Source organism: Pleurodeles waltl, chromosome 4_2 (genome assembly GCF_031143425.1).
Source record: "Pleurodeles waltl isolate 20211129_DDA chromosome 4_2, aPleWal1.hap1.20221129, whole genome shotgun sequence".
Taxonomy (NCBI): domain Eukaryota; kingdom Metazoa; phylum Chordata; class Amphibia; order Caudata; family Salamandridae; genus Pleurodeles; species Pleurodeles waltl.
In genome coordinates, this window is record NC_090443.1 from 708,760,817 (window position 1) to 708,785,737 (window position 24,921).

The 24,921-nt window shown below is 42.8% G+C and overlaps 1 protein-coding gene across 1 annotated transcript in view; it reads left to right on the forward strand.

Annotated features, from left to right (window-relative positions):
• The first annotated feature begins 6,146 nt into the window (after positions 1 to 6,146).
• Positions 6,147 to 24,921, forward strand: part of PKN2 (protein kinase N2) — a 527,949-nt gene continuing 509,174 nt past the window's right edge. The window contains exon 1 of the mRNA XM_069232308.1: positions 6,147 to 6,383. Within this exon, the coding sequence (XP_069088409.1) occupies positions 6,339 to 6,383 (45 nt within the window). The 5' untranslated portion in view covers positions 6,147 to 6,338. The remainder of the gene's footprint in view (positions 6,384 to 24,921) is intronic.

A 24,921-nucleotide genomic window follows, 5' to 3' on the forward strand; every position in this document is an offset into this window, starting at 1 on the left:
GATCCGGACTCTTTCTTTACTAACTTTGAACGGGTCGCTTCTTCAGCTCAATGGCCCGAAGAAAGATGGGGACAATACATTGCTCCTTTACTCACAGGTCTTATACAGGCAGCTTATCAAGCGGCCAATCCAGACGGTACCACGTCCTACAAGGACATAAAAAATTGTATTTTGGAACGGGTGGGCCATGATACCGAGTACTATAGAGTAAAGTTCCGTAAAGTCAAGTGGGGACAGAATGAGGACCCCCGAACCTTTTACTTTAGGGTTAAGGACTTGGCACTAAAATGGTTGGGACCTATTGGAACTAACCGAGAGGATGTTATCAAGACAATCATCCTCGAACAATACCTGGATTCCTTACCAACCAGTACGAAAAATTGGATAAGACAACATCCAAATGTGGATACAGACATGGCTATAGACTTGGCCTGTGCGTACCACCGGTCCACAGACGTGAGAGCACTACAACCCCGGCCCACTATCAGACCTCTCCCACCTCCAGCAAAGCCCGCACCGCGATATCCTGCAGAAGACCCATTTCCACGTAAACCAGGGGAGGGTCATCCAATGCCAGGTCCCCAATGTTTTAACTGTGGAGAATGGGGACATATAGCTCGCATGTGCCCCAGGAAAACAGAGGGGGTGGAACCTATGGAGATAGGAGTAACACGACGCAGGGTCTTATGTACTGGAAAAGGGGACACCAAATTTAAACAGACTTTAAAAGTCAATGGTCACCTCCTCTCTGCCCTCATAGACTCTGGATGTAGTCAATCGGTCATCCGACAAGATCTAATAGACCCGGTGGATGAGAACACCAGCCAAAAAGTAACCATTTGCTGTATACATGGCGATAAGGAGCAATACCCCCTTACCACAGTAGAGTTAGAGTGGGGGGAATATAGAGACTTTCTTCCCATGGGAGTTATGGATCACCTAATTGAAGAATGTATTGTTGGCACCGACTACGTGCATTTTCAACAACTCTTAAATAGTACCCAAACTCAGAAGGAGAGCCTCAAATGGTGGACCGAGGCTCCTTTTTCGTATAGCCCTATTGAGAGTCCCCCATACCGTAGGAAACTTTCCCGTCGGGAAAAAAGAGAAGGAAAGGCACGATTTCGAGAGGTTAAAGAGCCCAGTCAACCCATTAGAGTGATAGCAGAAAATTATAGAGCGCCCATCAGTTTCCGTCAACAGCAGAGAGAGGACCCTACCCTCACTCATGCTTGGAGAACAGCGAAAACTGAAGAAACCGACGAGGTGGGTCCCTATTTTTTTGTACAACGAAACCTTCTGTATAGGGTAACCACTACCCGGGAAGGGGAGCGCAAACACCAATTAGTAGTCCCAGAAACCTATAGAGACCAAGTACTCCTCCTAGCCCACAATCAACCGGGAGGGGGCCATTTCGGCAGGGAAAAAACCGAGGAATATCTCCTCCGGAGGTTTTATTGGCCCGGGGTTTTCGCCCACATTAGGAAATATTGCTCGCAATGCCCTAGATGTCAACTCACCGAACCAGGCCGACCCCGGAAAGCCCCCTCCTACCTCTTCCCATCATTGATATCCCGTTTAGTAGGGTGGGAATGGATCTAATTGGACCCTTACTACCCTCATCTAAGGGACACACTTATATACTGGTTATCGTAGACTATGCAACCAGGTACCCCGAGGCCATTCCCCTTGCCAGCATGATGACTAAAACGGTAGCACAGGCAATGATAACAGTATTCACTCGGACAGGGTTTCCTCGAGAGATACTCACTGACCAGGGTACGCCCTTCATGTCCAACCTCATGAAGCAGATATGCAAGGTACTCGGCATTACCCAAATCAAAACTTCAGTTTATCATCCATAAACAGACGGACTCGTTGAACGATACAACCGGACTATTAAAACACTTTTAAAGAAAATAGTCGACGAAACGGGGAGAGATTGGGATCAGAAACTGCCCTTAGTTCTCTATGCCATTCGAACCCACGAACAGTCCTCAACAGGACATAGCCCATTCGAACTGGTGTTCGGAAGGCAACCCCGCTCCCTTTTAGATATGGCTGTCGAGACTTGGGAGGAAGAAGAGGAAGAGGAAGGACGACCGTTGTTAGACTACGTCCAAAAGCTTAAAACACATTTGCAAGAATTATGGAAGAATGTACGACAACATATGGAAAAGGCCCAAGAGACTCAAAAACAATATTATGACAGGGGAAGTAAATTGCGTACATTCCTTCCTAATGATCAAGTATTGATCATGCGACCCACATCTGAACAAAAATTGTTAGCCAGATGGCAGGGGCCAAATAGGGTTATTAAAGCAATCTCCCCTGTCACCTATCTCATAGAATTAAGTGTCAACCCCCAAAAAAAACACATTTACCATGTGAATCTCCTCAAGAAATGGGAAACAGACGAGGAGGTTGGCGAGACGGTAGCAGTGGGTCGTCTTGTATCTCCCATTAAGGAGGTGGAGATAGAAATGTTTCCCTTTAGGGATCAACAAAAGGAAAATATGCCCTATATCAACACTTCTCTGACAATGTCAAAGAAGGAACAGTTGTACTCCCTGTTAACCCAATATCCATGGGTTTTTTCAGACATACCTGGCAGAACTTCCCTGATCTATCACAGAATACGAACACCACCAGGGCAAACCATTCGACTAAGGCCTTATCGCATTCCCGAGGCTAGGAAACATATCATAGAAGAGGAAATAGAAAAGATGATACGCTTAGGAGTAATTGAACCCTCTGTCAGTCCCTGGTGCTCTCCAGTAGTTCTGGTCCCAAAGCCTGATGGAACAGTTCGCTTTTGTATTGACTTCCGCCAACTCAATGCAATCTCTATGTTTGACTCTTATCCTATTCCCCGTGTGGATGATGTCCTAGAGAAGCTAGGAAGAGCTAAATATATGTCTACATTGGACCTCACTAAAAGGTATTGGCAGATTCCCCTTTTTCCCGAAGATAAAGAGAAAACAGCCTTCTCTACTCAATCCGGTCTTTATCATTTCACAGTGCTACCCTTTGGTCTTCATGGAGCCCCGGCAACCTTTCAAAGGTTGATGGATAGGTTATTAAAACCATTCCACTCATTCTCTGCAGCCTATCTCGATGATGTCGTCATTTTTAGCAACACTTGGATAGACCATCTACAACATCTCAACCAAATTTTGACCACTCTGACAGGAGCAGGGTTAACGGCTAATCCTAAGAAGTGCATATTAGGGAAGACTGACATCTCATATCTCGGCTATAAGATAGGCAATGGTACACTACAACCACAAATGACTAAGATTGAAGCAATTCAAAACGCACCAATCCCAAGAACGAAAAAAGATTTGCGTTCTTTCCTTGGGTTAGTGGGTTACTACCGTAGATTTATACCGGGTTATTCCACCATTGCGGCCCCCCTTACTGATCTGTTATCTAAACAGCACCCAAACAAGTTGGCCCCTTTTTCAGAAGGTCAAAGGGCTAGTTTTGAACGTTTAAAATCCTCTCTTACCTCAGAGCCAGTTTTGCAATGTCCTGATTTCTCTAGACCTTTTCATGTGTACACGGATGCTTCTAATGTGGGCCTTGGGGCGGTGCTTGCACAACCGGACCCGGATGGTAGGGATCACCCGATTGTGTTTATTAGCAGAAAACTTCTTCCCCGGGAATGTCATTACCCCACCATTGAGAAAGAGTGTTTGGCCATTAAATGGGCAGTGGAGAACTTGCAGTATTATCTCCTGGGTCGACCATTTTTACTGTATACTGATCATGCTCCTCTTACTTGGCTGGCCTCACATAAGGATTCCAACTCTAGGATTTTGCGCTGGTTTCTTGAACTGCAGCCTTTTTCCTTCCAGGTCTGCCATATCCCTGGGTCGCAACAGGGTCCTGCGGATTACTTGTCCAGGTTTCCTTGCTATACTCCGGTCCTCGAACAGGACCGTTCTTGGGATGGGGTGTGTGATCGGGCAACCCCGATCACGTTACCGGCAGCAGAAGGCGGCTCCGTGGCGGGTTTCCCCGACGCGTCAGATCCGCGTTTCCATGGAAACGCTTGCGGCGTCACTACCGCGTTTCCCTGTTTCCAGGGAAACGCTCAACTCTTTCCGGACCGCGGGAGGTCAAAAAGACGCCGGACGCGTCGAGAGGGAAGGAGAAGGAGTGCACGGCGAACCGAAGAGAAACCAAGGAGCAGGAGCAAGAGCAGGACAGCAGGAGACGACGGGACCAGGCCCAGTCAGCAGCGGAGACGTGGAGGACAAGGCTAAAGAAGAAAGAGCACCGGAGACAAGGACCAAAGAGCCCAGCCACGACCCAGGAGGGTCGTGGCTCACAAAGGTACGGTCCCTCCTAGGGACAAGGGAACGAAATACTAACAACCTACTGGGGAAGGGAACTGGGGAGGGGTGAGAGGGGAAAAGGGGTAAAGGAAGGGCACAGTCTCTTAAAAGAAAGAGAGACTGACTATCCTATACTTACCTGGGAGCACCGTGGGTCACCCACCTAAATCACAGGCCTTTTGTGTAGAGACAGCACACGGGTGAATGCACTCCCTTTCTATCTCCCTACTTACCCTTTCCCTGCTTCCTATGTAAAGAGAAAACCCCAGAAATATCTCTATACTTACCGTGACGTTCTTCTGTTTTCTTGCCGGTACCTCCCTGGAACCACCCCGAGTTCCCAGAATCCACTGACCTAGGAGACAAGAGGAAGAAGAACGACCATGTTAGAAGATGAGAAATTAACCGGGTTAAGACATAACAACTGAACTCTTTGTGATACACCTGGGCAAAGAAAGAATATAAATAAACAGATCCCTTACTTACCATATTACCGAATCTCCGTCTGGTTTATACCGTTCAGCCTGTCACATGCCCCTTGTCTTATTCAACATTTTTTCCTTCCAAATGTAAGACAGTGTGTAAAAAAAGACATCTGTTTGAGAAATGCACTGTAATTCACATGCTAGTATGGGGACCCCACAATTCAGAGATGTGCAAATAACCACTGCTTCTCTACACCTCATCTTGTGCCCATTTTGGAAATACAAAGGTTTTCTTGATACCTATTTTTCAATGTTTATATTTCAGCAAACAAATTGAAGTACACCCGGTATAGAATGAAAACCCATTGCAAGGTGCAGCTCATTTATTGGCTATGTGTACCTAGCGTTATTGATGAACCGACAAGCCCAATATATCCCCGCAACCAGAAGAGTCCAGCAGAGGTAATAGTATATTGTTTTCAAAAATCTAACATCGCAGAAAAAAGTTACAGAGTAAAACGTGGAGAAAAATTGCTGTTTTTTTGCACCTTCAATTCAGTATTTTTTTTATTTCAGCTGTTATTTATGTAGGAAAATAATGTAGGATCTATAAAAAATGACCCCTTGGTGAATTATACATTTTGTCTACATTTCAGAAATGTTTAGCTTTTGGGGATCCAGCATTGGTATCACACCCATTTCTGTCACTAACTGAAAGGAGGCTGAAAGCACAAAAAATCATTAAAATGGGGTATGTCCCAGTAAAATGCCAAAATTGTGTTGAAAAATTGCGTTTTCTGATTCAAGTCTGCCTGTTACTGAAAGCTGTGAAGATGGTTATTTTAGCACCACAAACTCTTTGTTGATGCCATTTAAAAAAAATAAATTAAAAAAAACACAAGACATTTTCTGCAGCTCTTTTTTCCCTTATTGAGATTTTCACTGTATTTTGGCAAATTTCTTGGTCTCCTTCAGGGGAACCCACAAAGTCTGGTTACCTGTAGAATCCCTAGGATGTTTGAAAAAAACGATGCAAATTTGGCTTGCGTAGTTTATGAGGGCCTAAGCGCGAACTACCCCAATAGCCCAAAAAATCCCTGGCACCTGAGAGGGCAAAGTCCTGGCAGCGAAGGGGTTAAACATATCGTTTGAAACTGTATTGCTGTGACTCCTCACTCATTGCATAACATCACGTTCTGGGAGCACCGACAGACACACAAGCTGAAACATACAGAAAGCAGCTGTCTTAAAGAGCACCCTCTGACGTAGGGGGTACACATACGGACGGGGGAGCGCCGACAGTCAGAACAGGGCAGCAACGCCGCCTCCTCGCACAGCCGCTGCAGCCCGAGTCACGTGACACCGCTGCCGCAAAGCAGCTCTTTGCGACAGGGTGACCGAGGAGCTGTGCGACAGCAGCGACGCCGAGCTGGGCAAAGCTCCGGGACCGAGGCTGGCTGAGGGGCCGCAGCGCCGCGAGGGCTGGGTGTTTGGGAGCCGAGACGGACACACCCCGGGGAGCCTGCTCCATGAGCCGCTAGCGCGGGGCAGCCGCAGCGATCGGCGGCAAATGGCGTCCAACATGGAGAGGGAGATTGTACTCACCAACATCCAGGTGAGAGGCCGGGACCCAGTGCTGCCCCATTGCCTGACCCCGGAAGCTCCTCTGTGCCCCAGGTTTGGGACGAATGTTTGTAGTCTGGCGAGCAAGCAGGAACCTGCTCGCCATGCTATGGTCGGAGTGGCCCTACCTGACCGAGGGCAGGCACAAGGGCATCACTCCTGCAGACACAGCTTCTCTGGTAATCTGTGCCCCTTAACTACCAGTGCCCTCCGCAGGTAAAATATTCGCACACTGGTTGCAGAGCTGTCAAATTGTACTTCGTCGGGTATTAGCAGTTAATTCAGACCGTCTTCTGTTATCTCCCAAGCCCATTATAACAGCGAGACTAAACGCTCCAGAATGAAAAGTGAAAATTATGAGTTGGGCGATGAATTCGCTCCTGACGAGATGCAAGCACTTTAAAAGATGTATACATTCCCCACCAGAAATTATCAAGCCTGCCCAGTTATCTGTCTGAGAAGGGAATAGCCCACGCCCCAAACCTGATCAGTCCCCCTGAGCAGGGTTCTTAATGGGTTCACTGGCACAGTCCATCTTGTGCTTATAAAGCAGTATTTACGTCATAGTTGATTACTCTTATCCCGGCATCCTTTCCAAATCAAGGACAGCAGTGCCAGAGTAGGCAGGTGCTGATCCTACGTCTCCTTCCCCTAGCTATCACATGTGCCCCATCTCGGGAAAGCCTTTCTCACAGGAGGTACTCTTGCATGCTTGCATATGGGAATACTAAATAGGCAGGTTTAGAAACAACGGATAGTTGTTTATCTGCCCACTTTCTTGCGTTGAAGTCAGGAATATTAAAAGAAGAGAGAAGTACACAGCTGTATATATGTTTTATAAATGTTCTTGAACCGAACACCCCTAATTGGCAGATGGAGAATTCTAAGTATGAGCATTAGATTTCAGAACGTATACCATCGTCCTAAATGTTCATAGAAGTTCTCTGCCACGTACATTCATGTTCCTCGCTACGCCCAACGGTGCTCCAGTCAGATACTTGATGGGATCGCAGCCACCTCCCGTTCGTCACCATCATCTGCTTCAGTAGTGTCCTGCAGGCACCGGACATACCTTGTACAAGACAGGTCAATCATACTCCACATCACATCTACTCTACATTGTAGCCGTATCTACAGTCCGCCACTCGAAGTCATGGTGGGCGCAGATTTTACGTGATTAAACTTGAGGGCGAATGCAGCAATCTAACTTTTCTATAGAAGTGTAAGGGGCTTATTTTCACCGTTTTATGGGCAAAGTACATAAATGTACATTGAAACCTTGGTTGGCGCTACATTTGTTTCGGTTAGTCTGTGCCAGCAATACTATATAATACAGAGCGCCCCCTTTTAACATTTACTGAATCTACTTTAATCTCCCGTGATCCTCGGCACGCAAAGGGCGTTTTGTTTAACTCGTTAGTGTATTAAGCATTGTTGTGATAGAATGTCATGCATCAGTATTTCGACATATACTTCCTTTCTACAGGTGTGTGTGTTGGCATAGGCACCTACGTGCACCACCTGATGTCCTTTCTAAACCTGAATGCGCAATTGGCCGGTAGACGCTGTGGTTGTGAATGACACGAAGGAATATTTAGTGTAAGACTTGGTGTAAAGTGATTTTTGATTTTGAGTAACATTGCTTCTTTTTACCTCGCAAAAGTGCTATGAAATATTCGTGAAGGTAATACACTGCTTCAGTGCTGCTTCGCAATTTTAATACAGCTTGAATAAATTTACGTTTATAATGTGTTTCCTGCTGGGAATAATGCATATATCGTTTTGTGCACGATTGTGTCGTTTGCTATATAGGCTCACCGTTCATCTCATTTTCACATTGCCGATTTGAGTTGAGAGTGTTTTAGTGAAATCTAACACTGCTGTTGTGTTCATTGTTGATCTGATATGTTTGACTGTACGCCATAAGGCGCTCCACAAATGAGTAGGGTTTATTTAGTCTATTAACAGTAAGGGAAAATAAGAATGTATGGAATGTTTTATGGTATTCTAACGTTTTCTTTTAGTGGTAATTGCAATAGTTTTAATCAATTACGCAATAAAGTGCTTAACACTGCCGTTGTTTGCCGTTATGTGGGTTTGTGAGTACTGTACATTACCAACAAATCGCATTACACATTGAAGACCCAGCCTTTCTGCTTAACACACAAACTGACCATGACAATTTTTCAATGCTCTCATAACAATGACCGTCCAATTCTGTTCTGAACGTAAACGCACTTCCCAAATACCATATAGCAGGTGTAATCTGCCGAAATCCTTTAATCTTTAAACCTTTTCGTAGAGCACTTTAAGTCCTTGGCCTGCAGGGAGGTCTGTTCGTGTGTGCGGCTTTCGGGGAAGGAGAAATCCTTTTGTTTTAATTTAGTCAGATTTATGAGGGAATGCGGGTAAAGGTTTCTGCCCTGCTGTACATTTAGATTTAAACTAGGAGGAACATCCACAGCAGTAAATTGGGCAGAATTGTGCATCGACACATGTAGATGCTGAATATATTTGCTCAGTGTTGAACCCTTTCCCCCCATACCCCATGCACTTTGGGCATGTTCCATTTAGAAACACAGTTACTCTAAACTTTGTAGTAGTAACTTTACAGTTGTTTACAGTGTGAGAAAGGCTATGCAGAATGTTTGTGAATTGCTGACAAATTTAAACACACCACCCTCACCGATCATTCCCTACTGACAGTGTCCCGCTTTATAAACGCACTTTATGATTTAAAAAAATACTTATCCTGATTCCGTGAATCAAATTGTGGAATTTAGAACTTTTTTCTACACAGAAGGTAGACTTGCAAAAGCCTAAATTAATTGAGCCTAAATTAATTGGGCCTTGGATTATATTTGCAAGCCCAACACGGATAGCTGAGATTCAGATTTTATTCTCATGTCCTTCCGATTGTAGCGCCATACCCTACACCTGCGTGTTGCATTGCTGTGTAAACTTTTGGCCAGTGGGCCTGCAGATATAAGAAGCTCTTTTAAACAGAGAAAAAGGGTCTTCGTGAACGACAGGCGTGTGAACTTTACCACGAGCTCGGACTACAGTAAACATACATAGTTGCCGCAGCAACACTTTGTCATCTGCAGAAAAGCAATTGTTTTTGAGGCACTGGTGCTGTTTTACAGCGGTGTCTTAACATTAGTGCTTTGGGTGTGGTATTGATTAAAGATTTCTTTTCTTTTTGGCCTGTCTGTGCCCCTTGGCCGACCCTTTTATTTCAAATGGAAAACACTTCAGAACGTTGATCCTTGGCTCATGCCTAATTATAGGGTCTTTATGTTGCGCACATGGCCTTAGGGCACCGGGAGGGGAGAACACATCGACCTAAGAGGCCCTTGGCCACCCACACCAAGTCGATGGTGATGTAGCTTGATCTAAGACATTCGGGCTGCGGAATAAGGGTCATGTTCTACTTTCTGTTAGCGTTTTTATTTTATGTCTTGCATTGTGTCCACATGCAGACCACTCAAAGCCTGATGGATACGAAAGCAATAAACGTATTTAAAAGACAACAGTAACAGAACATAATATATTAGAACTGGAGGCCTCCGCGCTATCTACAGAGGCATGTTCCTATTGCACGGTCTTAGCACGTAATGGTACAAAAAGCCTGCAAAGAGTTCACAGAACTCAATTATCCACCCACCATCACATTCTTACAGCATTCACACTCCACAGTATATACAGTACGTTCACACAACCGACTCATGCATACAAACGAATTCTTACAACCACTGATGGGCTTGCAGTATCGTATTTAACTCCGTCTCCACTACCTTGTTATCCCTTCTCAGTAGTTGAGTATGTGGGAAACGCCGTTTTATTTCAAGCTTTCTCCTAACTTATGAGTAGTAGGCTCAACTGCAACCAGAGTCTGGTTATTTACCCTAACATTATACAAAACTGCAATGTAAACCTCCCAGAAAACAAAGACTAGTTCGCTTTCCCTTCTTAGTTTAGTAATTATGCGAATCCCTCTTTCGCCCTCTTGGTTTTCATTCTGCATTCATTTAGTGTCCAGTTATGGCCTATTCCTTATCAATGTCGCAACCACTGAAAGTTTTGATTTTTCCCGAGCCTTTGGAAGCATCTGCAGTCACACCTTTTGACTCTTCTTCATTTTCCTTCTTGTATCCTTAATCATTGTTAAAGTAACTTTTGTTTGAGTGTGTCCTTAATAAAGCGTTTGGGATACAGGGAAACTCCTCACACTTGGCAAGAGCAAGTCTTATATTGCCCGTTCCAGAACTGTTTTTGTGAAGGATAGAAGGCTAGGCCATCATTATCTATTCGGTGAGCTGCACAATGGATATTACATGCTCCATCACTGGTAGTAGATCAAAAACGCTAGATCTGCGAATATTCCTACAGTCTTCGAATCTGTATGCTGGATATACCTGTCTGGTTCTCCAAATTTTATTAAATGAAGCATTGTGATTTCCAGTTCTGGGAAGAAACACATTTATACTGCTAGTTTATATTGCATGTTTCTTAATGTGTGTTTCTCCAGATTCACAGTCTTGGCTTATTTGCAGAATGTGCTGATGAAACATTGGTTGTAATGCCTGGCAATTCCAAAAGGAAAACATTTTTTTTTTTCTTTTGGCTCTCCCCTTCGCGCTGCACGGATTTGGATTATTGCAGGATTGCCGATACACTTGAAAACTATTTTTTTTCCTTCTTTTGGCTCTCCCCTTCGCGCTGCACGGCGGCCATGGTGCTCGCAGCGCGAACAGGCACAACAACATGAACTCGATTGGCGGTATTGGACCGCTGGTCACATTGTTCACCGTTACCTAATCAGAATAATTTCTCCCCTTAAAACGCTTGTTTGTGTTAGCCAGTCAGCAACTAGGATTGCTGGGGTGGTGAAAGTGGTATTCTAATGGAATTAGCATGGACAATTTAAATCGGGGTGCTAAATGGCAACACTTTTTTTTTTTTTTTTTTGCCGCAGACGGAGGAAGAAGGTAAATGGAAGTGCTTTAGTTATATGCAGGATCACTGGAATTGTATGGCAAGAAAAGACAATATTATGAGGCTGGGTTGACCTATTTATGTGGCAAGAAAAGCCCAGTTATGAATTCACAATGCCACTAGCTCTAACTCTAGCAAATGCAAGACCTATTGCATTGTAAATGCGTGTTCTGTTTTTGTTCTTCCTCCTCATGGCTACCTTTTTACTCCTCACTTGCTCTGAGTCAAAATCTGATGAGGAAATACATGTGCAGGTCCCCAAAAATTAGTGCTAGTGGGCCCACCTGCAACCGCCAGCTCAAATTGGCACTTTTTTATTGAATTGAATTTCAATATATCTTTGTTTGGCCTTGAAAGTGAGTTGGTGGTGTTTGTTTTTTTATACTTATAGTTATATTTCCACCTCATTCCAATTCAATCTTCGACCTTCTCACCACATTGCCCCTGCCTCCACCACCCCCTGCCCCTGGACAAGTTTTTGTACACTGCTATAAAGTGTTCAAAGCCCTCACTCTGGTCACCTGAATTCTGCACACACTTCTTTTGCAAGTGCTAATCTTGGGTATTAATTTCACAGAAAAAACAGATTTGTGGTTTAGGTTTTAGCTGTATGAAAGTGTCACTTAGAAAAGTCATGTTTGATGGATGAAGGATGTGACTTCCAAATACGTTCATCGGACTTTCATAGTAAGTTGTTGATGTTTCATAATTTCCTCAAAATAATGAGGTGAAGAACCAACGAGGAAGCAGTTAAAACAGTGATACATTATTGTTAGTTAAACACTTTGGAGAGCAGTTAAAATGATTGGGGTGCAGACTACTGTGTGAAAAAAGAATAATCCAGATTTATTTTTTCTTCCAGCGACCTCTTTCCCGCGCATGACTTTTATTTGAATTTATTATGAATTTGAATCAGTAATGGTCATCTGAAGTTCATGTTTTGTGTTGTTGTGGCAAGGTTTCGGATTGGCCACTGGTAAACTTTCAAAATCACGAGAATCGTGATGAATATGAATCAGCTGTTTGAATAAGTGCTGTCTCATAATAGAAACTTGTAAGCGTCGGCAGTATGTTTTGTGGTACCTTTTTAGTGCTAAATTTGGCTTACAGCAGTGGTTCCCAACCTGTGGTGTGGGTATCCTTGGGTGTCTGTGAAGCTTCCCCAGGGGGTCTGCGACTGCTTAGAACATTTAAATAATTGTGACAGATTAATAAAGTGTATATAAATAAAGTGGCTAAAAGTACAATTGAAAATGTTAAAATGTAGTGTAAATGTCAAGGAATTTCAAATTGGAGGCTAAACATTAAATTAGTATCATCAGATTGATTTAGTGGGAGCAGTGCCGGTGCATCAAACTGAATATAGTATGGATGATGTGTGGCTTCAATTGAATTTAGAAAAACTACCTTCTTATTAAAGTTATTTGTATTTGTTTGCAAATTAAATAGTGTGTGTTGGCATTTGTGTATGTGTTTAATGAATGCTTGCTTCTGTATTTTATATGTTCAGATCATCAACATTGTTTAGCCTGGGGTCCATGCCTTCCAGTAATGATTAAGTGGGGGGTCCCCAGATTCTAATAATGATTTAGTGTGGGTCCCTGGGTTCCAGTAATTATAAAATCGGGGTCTACAGAGGAAAAAAGGTTGGGAACCACTGGCCTGCAGAATATATCCAGCAATACCGAGACATGTTAACATAACCATTGAAACTTGTGCATATGATACTTTCTATTTTGTACCATTGGGACAGGTTGCTTCTTAAATCTACTTGTCCTGTAAAAAAATAATCTACTTGTCCCTTTGGTGCCATGTAATGCACCAACAAAGTATGGTAGCAATCTCATTATGTCCGAACTATGATAATATCCTCTCTGATTATGCCAGGACCAGTACCATAGTAGGGGTTGAATACTTGCAATTTCAATCCCTACTATAGCAATTTCCTTATTTTGCCACCTTTCCACAGATCTACATACTGGGGCTGGAGGAAGCAGTAAGCAATAGTTCCAGGGCTGGAATGCCTTTGAGACTGCAAACTTACTAACTTGCATGATTAATAATTTTCACCCGCTCTTCTCTAACCTTTTCCCATAATGAGAAAGGTTGGAAATGTACTCCTGACAATGGCAGAAGTAGAAGTTCTTCCAGGGTTGGGGAAAAAAGTGGTTGGAGGGAAATTGCACTTGTAAACGCTCAATAGATTTCACTTGAGCAAATCTCTCCATGCATATGTGCTCGTGCTAAAATACAGTTCACAAATATTTTCTAGGCGTACGATTTCCTGGTCTACTTCTGTAAGTTCTTGTGAATTAATGAAAGCCACTAATTCAAAGACATAAACCATGGGACCACTTTTGTGACTTTCTTTATTAATTGGGTCCATGATTAGGTCTGGTGTTAACAAAGACATTTTGTTTTTATTAAACTTCTATTTCTCTCTCTATCGGGTGGCTTTATTGTGAGCGATTGCATTCTGCTCATCTACAAGGAGCATATTGGCACACAAAGTAGTTTTTGTTCAGTGCAAGGAACTACTGTGGCAATCAGTGACGTAACAAAATGGGAGAAGGCCTCCCTGCAAATAACATGGAGGGCTCCACCACTCCAGACTCACTCAGTGCAGGTGTTGTGCTGAGGGGGGATGCTAGGCCTTTGTTATTCCACAGGTGACAATGTGCTTTTTGAGACCAAAAACCTCTTTTTCTTTTTGTCAGTGTTTCTTACAATGGTGGGGGCCTGGCAGCTCCCACAACAATAAAGTGTTACAAAAGCCATGTCAAAACAAGACGCGCATTGATGAAACCAGAAGACTCACAAAATATGTTGGATCAGTTGGCTTTGCCAGTGTTTGTTTATTTTCATGCTTACCATAATCTTGTTGAAAATGGCTACAGTGATTTCCCTTAGGAATATAGTTTTTGGAAATACTAGCATGCATCAACACATTTTATTAAAAGATGCTTCAAAGAAATAGCACCTAAAATTTCATATTAGTGAAACTTTTATTTCCCTACTTGAACTTTTTTCGGAACCTTTTTTATTTTGAAAGCAAAGAATTATCACTTTTGCTTACAAGCTTCTGCAAACATTTGCATTTAATGAGAGAGCATTCTAGGAGCATTATACTTAGCCTCCTATTGATAAACTTTTCAAACGTGTGTGGACTTTTTTTTTATTTTTTAACTGGAACCACTGTCAGTAGTTCAGTGTGACCTTAAACCCTTTATTTACAGCACTCACACTAATAATGAAGGCTTTCCATTGAGGAACCATAAAAACAAGTTTGAACAGCATTAACATATGAACACACATTACCTCAACTGCAGACAGTTCCCTTCTCTGTAAACAGGCAGCCAAAGGATTTGTGCTGCAGGGGGTTGGGCCTACTTGCCCAAAGGAGAAAATAAACATGAAAACTTCTTACCCTTGACCCCAAACAATATGCCCCAGGCATCGGGTGATAGGAATTCCACATCCCTTCTGATACTTTTTATTTTGGGAGTCAAATTTTGTTTAACTTGTGAGGTTGAGCTTCTGCTTGCTCTTCAAAGGAAAATACAACGTTCATTTCCCCATATGTTTAAGTAGTTGAATAGATCATTTTATTTTGCCTAAAGATCTTGCTCGAAAGCGACATGTACTAGTGTGATGCTCTTCTGGGGATTTGCCTTTGGTGAATTTTCTAGACATCTGCAACTTTTTTGGATGCATATTATTCTTATTCTTAAGAGGGGCAGTATAGCCACATTTGGCAATAAATATTCCAAGCAGCAAAACCTACGTAAATTGTTCTTCTTTCCTGTGGCACATGCTGCTTAGTGTGCAACCCATTTGACATTCGTGTAAAATCGTTATGAAATACAAAAGTTAGTGCCTTTCTGTTATGTGCAGTGATGTGTTTACTTTTCATTCGGTGTTGCATGATCAGTTGCAATGGACTGCGATTAGTTGATTACATCTCACAGTGCTTCATATGGGGAAATCATTATTGGTTTGCTCAAGCATGTGCTCTGATACTCTTGTTCAGTGGGATATGGCCATTGATTAGGTATACCGGATTAAATCCAAAATTCTCTGAATACAATTCCTTGGCCCTCTTGTTCAGGACTGCTTAACAATGTTTTTGGTTTGATCTCAGCCAACTGGAAACTTGGGACAGCCTGCCAAAATAACTTTTTGCCAGGTGAATGTGCAGCACTGAGACTGTTTTAGCCAGTGCAGTTCAATCTGTTTCTTGGGTTACAAGAATATTAATTAGCAAACACTTCTCTGGTTTACAGAATCCAGTCCAGTTTTGTGCATGGACATTAATGTTTTCAAGAAATGTAACTCATTTTGACCATTCCATAAATTTCAACTTTATCGAATTTGTGTAGGTATGGTATAGGCGTCTATAATGAAATGTCTTGTGTGTGTGTGTGTGTATAAATCTCAAGAGTTGTACTGTGTTTTATAATTAATTCAGGAGTTGAGGAAAAGTCTGCTTTCCAAAGGTATGCAGAATAAAAACCGTGTTTGGATAATTGGGGTCGGAGGAAGAAATGTCAAAGAAATTGATAATTTGGCACTGACTGGATAGTGAGCTTAAACTACTACTTCTGAAGTAGACTGGTACAGGCACAGTGGTATAGACTGTGGTTTATTTAGTGGTTTTGTGCATTAAGGTGTCCAAGTACAAGTTGTGGTCCAGAAAGAACTTGCACAAATCCACCAATATCTGTAAGAGTTAAACGGGTGAGACATGATGCAGTTATTTAAAAGGATACTAGGCAAAACATGAATGTTTTCAAACATTTTATGCGTTGTTTTTTTAAAATTTAAAATCCCTAATATCTGAACGCATACCCTGAGGAGAGGCATGGAATTTGGTTGTCTGTGTCTGCTGTCATTTGACCCACACACAGGCTACGGAGACATTTGCCAACTTCCACCTATGTGCTCTTTTATGTCAGACAAAACAAATGACTAAATACAGGTAGTGGTGTTTTGTGGATTACAATACTGTATCGCTACACATTTAAGCCTTTTCAAAAACCTGTGCAGAAACTGCAACTGGTATCTAGTAAAATAGTGTTTGGCTGCTTGCAGTATCATGGAATATGATTGGGTGCTCTGTAAACATCAGAATGCCTAGGTTGCCGTCATTTACAGGCAAGAAAAGCTTTTCAAGCCTCTCTCCACACTCAGTACCCCATGTTTTCTCAGTCAGTATGGTGTTAAGTTAATGAAAGGAAGATTTGGTTGGAATGGTTGGTATATATTTGGCAAGAGATCCAGCATGTTTGGGAGGAGCACCGTTTTTTAAAGTGCCACTCTGCCCAACATCAATATGGGCAGTTATAATGTTTTTTTTTTTTTTTTTTCCCAGAAGCGGACCAGTACCCTAGTGGATGCTAATGCCTTGTTCAGATTGGCGGTTATTATGTCAGCTTGTTATCCATATATTCTCTGATCCCTAAGTATTTAAGGGTTTGCGATTTGAAGTTTAGTTCTTGCCGGCTGCTAACATTTTCACTTTCATCTTTCAGTGGCTAAAGACATGATTTTGTCCTAGTTACCCTTATCTCCAAGCCTTCCTCAAATTTCTTCAGTGCTTCCAGTGACAGCAACAGTATCATCGTCACATCTGGCAGGTAAAGCAGAATGCCATCTGTGTATCATGAGATGAGTCTCTTCCTGCCTCCGTCACTTGACAAGTTGTTGACCAGTGTCTCCAGGGTCAGGTACTTTTATAGCAGAGGCAGGTGATACCCTGATCTAGCCCATTCCTCACTGACTGGCTCTGATATCACTTTGTCTATTGCTTGGGCCTTTGGATCACTATACAGTAGCTGGATCCATGCTTGTATCCTTTACCTGAAGCCCATTCTTCAAGAGTTCTGAACAGTTGAGCATATTGAATACTTTCTTGAGGTCTGTGGATATTACCTCTGCTTCTGTGTGTTTGGTTGGTATGCTATTCATCACGTGGAAGAGTCTCCACATGTAATGTAAGAGCTTCTCCTTGGCAGAAACCTGCTTTATTTGGGGTGTATTAAGGATAGGAGCACCTTTTTTCATCCTACTTGATGTCACTTTTCCTATAATCTTGAAGTGAAGCTTCATTATAGACTGTGATTGAGAACACGTGCAATTTAAGGGAGTTTGTTCTGCCTTTGGTAGAGCTGTGATGATAGCTTCTCACATTCTTGGAGGGCGTACTCTTCTCTATGGCTAATGCTGAGTAGGTGTTTAAAAAGTTGTTGGTTTGTTCAGTAAAACTCCAGTAGGTTGCTAATAGTTGCACTGCAGTATTTCTCTTCCAGCAAAAACAGGTTCTCAATATTTGCTGTCTCATCAGGGGTCAATTCTTGTACAATGGCTGTGTTTATGTATGCATTTAAGAATGTAGTATAATCTTTCATGGTCTGGATCCCTGGCTTTTGTTTGTGCATTTGCGATATAAATCGTACTATATAGTTGTATGGTTTTAAAAAAAACAAGCATTGTGCAGTTTGAGCTCAATCTGAGCGATGCTCCCTTGTTGTACTAAGGAAAAGTCTAACAATCTGCTGTCAGCCTTTTCTGCAGTTAACGTGGTGCAAATCTGATAGTCCAGGTGAAAACCCTGTCTTTCATTTGGTCCATTTGATCTTACGCGATCGTGGTTAGTTTACGTTGGATCAATACTCAATCAATAATTTCTAAAGCGCAGTTAATCACCTGTACGGTCTCAAGGTGCTGTTTGCTGGCGTTGTGCTCAATCAAAAAGCCAGGTCTTGAGGTCCTTCCTGAACTGCTTCAGTGATGCGGTCTGTATGAGTTTGAAAGGTAGCATTTTCCATGTCCGGGCTGCGAGGTAGGAAAAGGATCTTCCTCCTGCTGTGCTTTTTCAGATCTTGGGAACCGCTCTGTGAGCTGGGAAGAACAGGGTTGTCTGGGTACGTAGAAGGAGAGGCGGTGGTTGAGGTATGCAGGTCCTATGTTGTGTAGTGCTTTTGTAGGTGGGGATCAGGATTTTGTATGTAATGCGCTTTTGTCCGGGAGCCATTGTAGGTCTCTGAGGTGGGAGGAGATATGGCTGTGTCAGGGGATGTCCAGGATGAGTCTATCTGCTGCATTCTGGATTCTTTGTAGTCTTGGATGCAGTTTCTTGGTGATGCCGGCCTAGTGTGCGTTGCTGATGTCCAGTTTGCTAGTGATGAGTGCATGCAGGGGTGTGGAAATCTTATAGCCCGTTGCCCAGTACATATTGCTCGGGGTCAAGGACAACAAGTTTTCCTGTTTATTATGTCCTTGGGACAAGTAGGCCCAACCTCCTGCAGCACAAACCCTTTGGCTGTCTGTAACAGTTCCATATTGTGGAGCAGGAAAGGGAATTTTCTGCAGTTGAGGTAATATTTCCGCCCATGTGCTATGCTGATCGAGCTTTTATTCATGGTTTACTAATGCAAAGTCTTTATTATTAGGGTGAGCGCGCTAAATACATTGTTATAATCAAGGACTGCAGTACTGACAGTGGTTCCAGTAAAAAATAAAAATGTGTACACACGTTTCAGAGTTTAACAGTAGGAGGATACATCTAATGCTCCCAGAATGCTCTCTGATTATATGCAGAAGCCTGAAAGCAAGATTGATGATTCTTTGCTTTCAAAATAAAATGTTCACACAAAAACAGCACGTAGGAAAAAAATATTTTGCTAAATTACTGTGAACTTTTAGGTACCATTTCTTTGAAGATGCTTTGAAGCATCATTCAGTAAAAAGTTTTGATTCATGCCAGTATTTCGAAAAAATCTTCATAATGAAAAATCGGTGAAACCAGTTACACCAAGATTACGGGAAACATGAAATAAGCAAACATTGGCAAAGCAAATAGGCTCAACATTGGTGGCCAGTATTTTGGATTTGGCAATACGTGTCTTATTTTGACATTGCTTTTGTTAAACTTTATTGTTGTGGGAGCTGTCGGGCCCTCGCCATTGTAACAAACCCTGCCAAAAAGCAAAAATATTTTTGGTCTCAAAAAGCACACATTGCCTCAGTAGTTTCTGGCACTGAACAAAACTACTTTGTATGCTGATATGCTCTCTGTGAAAGAGCAGATTGCTATCACTCACAGTGAAGCCAGCCGATAGATTGGGGGGTAGGCGAGAGTGAGGGAGAGCGAGAATGAGAGAATGAGAATTTTAATAAAAACAAAAGGCCTTGGTCAGTGCCAGACCACATTAAGGGCCCAGTTAAAGAAAGTCACAAAAGTGCACCCGTGGTATATGTCTTTGCATCAGTGCAGATTTATATATTTAATTAACTCACATAAATTTATAGTAGTGGTCCAGGAAACTGTATGCCTAGAAAATATTTGTGAACTACATTTTAGCTCAAGCAAATATGCATGTGTAGATTTGGTCATGTGAAAATATTGAGTTCTCTAAGTTCACTTTCTCTCCAACTACTTTTTTCCCCCAACCCTGAAAAATGTTTTACTTCTGTCCTTGTCAGGAGTAAATGCAGGAAAATTTCCAACCTTTCCCAGCATGGGAAAAGATTAGAGAAGAGCTGGTGAAAACCCATAAAATATGCAGATTAATAGGCTTGCACAGACTCAAAAAGCATTTCAAACCTGGAACTTTTGCTTACCGCTGCCTCCGGCCAGGTATGTAGATCTGTGGAAAAGTGGCAAAATAAGGTCATTGCTAGTATTCAAGCCCTTCTGTAGTAGTAGCATTGGCATTATCAGAGAGGCTATTATCGTAGCTCTTAAATAATGAGATTGTTGCCAAAATGTGTTGACGCTCTGCATAACACCAAAGGGCCTAGTAGATTTTTTTATTTTTCCACAGGACAAGTAGATTTATGAAGGAACAAGTCCCATGAACGAGTAGGTATTTTATTAAAGTTCACACCCTGGTGTGGGTGACTGTCTTTCTTGTGTCGGATGGGATCTACTTGAAGATCTTTTGAAGGAGTCCCAGGGCGTGGAAGCATGACGACGGGACAGCGTTGACCTGGATAGAGTGGGGTCCAGGATGATGCGCAGATCGCGTGCGTAGTCTGTGGAATCGGGGGCATTTCCCAGTGCGGTAGGCCACCAGAAGTCGTTCCAGGCAGAAAAAGTGAAGCCGATTACGAGGTTCTCCATCTTATCCGAGTTGAGTTTGAGGCAGCTGGCTTCCATCCAGACAGCGACTGCTCTCATCCCATTGTGGAAATTTGTCTTGGCCTTTACAGGGTCGTTGGACAGGGAGACGATCATTTGGGTATTTTTGGCATAGGAGACTATGTTTAGTCTGTTTTGTTGGATGATCTTGGTTAGCGTGGCCATGTAGATGTTGTAAAACGTTGGGCTGAGTGATGATCCTTGGCGCACTCCACAGCAGTATCTGGGTTCTGATGTGAACGGCGGTAGTCTGACACTCTGTGTTCTTCGGTTGAGGAAGATCCTGATCCATTCCAATGCTTCATCGGGGATGCCGGCGTCATGGAGTCTTGCACAGAGGGTGGAGTGGGAGACAGAGTCAAATGCGGCAGAGAGCTCAAGGAGGATTAGTGCGGCTGTGACTCCATGGTCTAGTATGGCACGTATGTCGTTGGTGGCTGCTAAAAGTTCTACTTCTGTGCTATGGTTGCTCCTGAATCCAGATTAGGATGGTTCTAGGATTTGTTATGTCTCGAGGAATTCGGTGAGTTACTGGTTGATGGCCTTCTCCATTACTTTGGCTGGGAAAGGGAGCAGAAAGATGGGTTTGTCGTTTTTTAGCCATCTTGGGTCGGCGGTGGGTTTCTTGAGTAGCGGGTTGATCTCGGCATGCTTCCAGTCTGATTAGGAGATGGCGGTCTCAAAGGATCGGTTGATAGTTTGGCAGAGCTCAGGTGCTGTGTTGGCACTGGTCAGGTTGAAGATGTGAGGGCACAAGTCCAAGGGTGCTCCAGAATGAATAGAGTTCATGAGTCTTTGGGTGTTCTCTTTGGTGATGGGAGTCCAGGAGTTCAAGATCTGGTGTGATGCTTGGTCCGTGGTGGTATTTGTGGGCGGTTGCCGAGAGGGTGTTTGCAGAGTCCTTGCACAAAAAATACTGTGGTCCCTTTTGACCATGATCCTGTCTATACTCAGAAATAACCTACCCTACTCTGTAATTCAGAGTAAAAAGGATGCTGAATCCTCACCCACTCTAGGTGGCATGCTTCATCACACGGTTCAATCATCACCTGGTAGATGTTGGACTTGGGCTCATCTGAGCTCTTCTAGTGCAGTATAAGGAGGAGTAAGGAAAGGGAGAGGATCAATTGACAGGGTATGAGCATGGGATCATTTATTAGATTTTCTAACAGGTCTTGAAATGGTGGATGAATCCAGGGAAGAAAGCATGTAGAAGCAGCATAAGTAACTTCTGAAATTGAAGGTCAGTAATAGAATATATGTCAGTTGCAGATTTTAAATGTATTTTGTGAACCAGGAGCAGAGCTTGTGTCCAGATACAGAGATGAGTATGCAGGCTACGACAGAAATGCAGTGAACGAATGCAAAGAGGAGTGTGGGTGTGGAGGCTACATTGGAAATTTAGGGATACATGATGTAATGGGGACTGGGATTTTGGGGAAGGGATTGAGAGTTTAATGGATTAATTATTGCAATGTTTTGTTTATTTTATTATAAATGCCAATAAAAGTTTGTTTAAAAAAAAAAAAAAAAATTCTAGGATTGGAAAAAAAAGCCTCCATGTGCTACACTGCCAGTGTGGATTATCCATGTGGAAGGACTAGGGAAATAGTGTTTAAACGTATGTTGGTAGGACACAAAATGTTCATTAGCACCTCCTAAAACAAATTTAAAAGCAAACCAAGTGGTTCTTTGGACTCCTAATATCTTCTAAAGCGTTGATATGTTTCTGCCCAATAGTTTTGCCCGGCATTGAGCAGGGCACAGGCCATGTACTGTATTCTCTTAGTAATCGGTAACTCTTTGTAATATGTACTGATTAAAAAAAAAAAGGCAAGAAGATGCAAAGTTCATCTAACTGGTCCCCATATTTTAACAAATTTTCATTTTCTGGCTTGGTAATGTGAACAGTCCCTTTGTTTAGACTCCAGGACAGGTGACTGGCAGCCAGAGAGCTGATCGGCTATCTAAAATTAATGAGTACAGTTATCTCCAGGATGCAACCCTAGAACTATACTCCTAGGGGAGCCCCTGGCGGTTGAACAAGTGGCATACATTTGGTTTGGCCCAGGTGTATATTTTAGTGCTGGATTCAGATGGTTATGAAATTGAGGTTGTAGCATCAAAGATGGTGCAAGCAGTGGTATTACCATTTAGGCGACACAGGACTGATTTGATAGGTGAAGTGGTGCAGCCTCTGCTGCTCCACCTAGAATCCTGTATTGTTGCCTGTTATAGTGGAATTTGATGAAAATGCGACTGCTTCCCTACGGACAGAAGGGTCCAAGATGTCAGTGCACATATCCACTCTAAGAGTGGAGGTACAATGGAGCGAGAGACCAACGGAGCGCAAAAGTAAATGCTGGATGTCTGATTGCATGACCATTGGTATTTCCGTGCCTGAACTGGTGGCTCTGGGGTTGACTTTCCAGATGTGATGTGGCACGTGGTAGCACACGTTGTGTTTGGGGAATTTCAATCTTGCCCCATGTATTATTTTTATTAAGGACCCGTAACCCATTTCACACCTGCATGGGCACTGAACTTGCCGGTACCCTGGTGCAAATAGACACACGTAGAAGCAGAGTGACAACAGTGTGCATCTGTGGCAGCCATAGGAAGGACTCAAAAATTGACCACCAAGGATAAAGAATCCTCTTTGGGGAGGAAGTTAAAAGGAGCTCCACCCACTAGATGATTTCTACTGCTGCAAGTCCTCTGATACCAAGCCACAAAGACTCATCAAGCCATTTCGAGCTGGATCTCCTTGACAGTGAGAAATTGTTGAAGGCTTCGCTGGAGAGCTTCCACAAGTAAGTGGATGGCAACAGAAAAGTGACAGCTTTTGAAGATAGTTTGGGGACAGTAGCGTAAGAGTTGCAGTTACTAAAGGAGCAATTCTGCTATATCAGCAACATCCACCACTTTTGAGACGTCATTTGCCATGCAAAAGGAGATCAGCAGATCAGCACCTGAACTTAAAAGCACTCATAATTCTAGAAGAATTGGCAGAGAAGCTAGGAAATTCAAGGAGGGTGGCCAACATAAGGCTTTTGGGATAAGACCATTGGGGTGACACACCATAAAAAGTTTCTTACCCACATCAATGCAATACTTTGGTAATTGTGCTGAGACAGGCAATTTGAATAGCCACATAAAATTAACCCCTTAGCTGCTGGGCCGTTTCCCCCCCAGTGCTGAGCCCTTTTTTGGCTATTTGGGGTAGTTCGCGCTTAGGCCTTCACAACTTTTTGTCCACATAAGCTATCCACGCCAAATTTGTTTCTTTTTTTTCCAACATCCTAGGGATTCTAATGGTACCCAGAGTTTCACCTGGAGGAGACCAAGAAAATAGCCAAAATACAGTGAAAATTTCGTTTTTTCCCAAAAAATTGGAAAAAAGGGCTGCCGAAGAAGGCTTGTGGTTTTTTCCCTGAAAATGCCATCAACAAAGGGTTTCTGGTGCTACAATCACTATCTTCCCACCTTTCAGGAACGGGCAGACTTGAATCAGAAAACCACATTTTCCAAGACAAATTTGGCATTTTACTGGGACATACCCCATTTTTACTATTTTTGGTGCTTTCAACCTCCTTCCAGTTAGTGACAGGAATGGGTGTGAAACCAATGCTGGATCCCGGAAAGCTAAACATTTCTGAAAACTAGACAAAATTCTGAATTCAGCAAGGGGTCATTTGTGTAGATCCTACAAGGTTTTCCTACAGAAAATAACAGCTGAAATAAAAAAATATTGAAATTGAGCTGAAAACAACAGCCATTTTTCTTTATGGTTTACTCTGTAACTTTTTCCTGCGATGTCAGATTTCTGAAAGCAATATACCGTTTTGTCTGCTGGACTCTTCTGGTTGCGGGGATATAAAGGGCTTGTAGGTTCATCAAGAACCCTAGGTACCCAGAGCCAATAAATGAGCTGCACCCTGCAGTTGGTTTTCATTCTATACTGGGTATACAGCAATTCATTTGCTGAAATATGAAGAGTGAAAAAGAGGTATCAAGAAAACCTTTGCATTTCCAAAATGGGATCAAGATAAGGTTTTGAGGAGCAGTGGTTATTTGCACATCTCTGAATTCCGAGGTGCCCATACTAGCATGTGAATTGCAGGGTATTTCTCAAATAGACGTCTTGTTTGCACACTCTCTTATATTTGGAAGGAAAAAATGTAGAGAAAGATAAGGGGCAATAACACTTGTTTTGCTATTCTATGTTCCCCCAAGTCTCCCGATAAAAATGATACCTCACTTGTGTGGGTAGGCCTAGTGCCCGCGACAGGAAATGCCCCAAAACACAACATGGACACATCCCATTTTTTGATAGAAAACACAGCTGTTTTTTCCAAAGTGCCTACCTGTAGATTTTGGCCTATAGCTC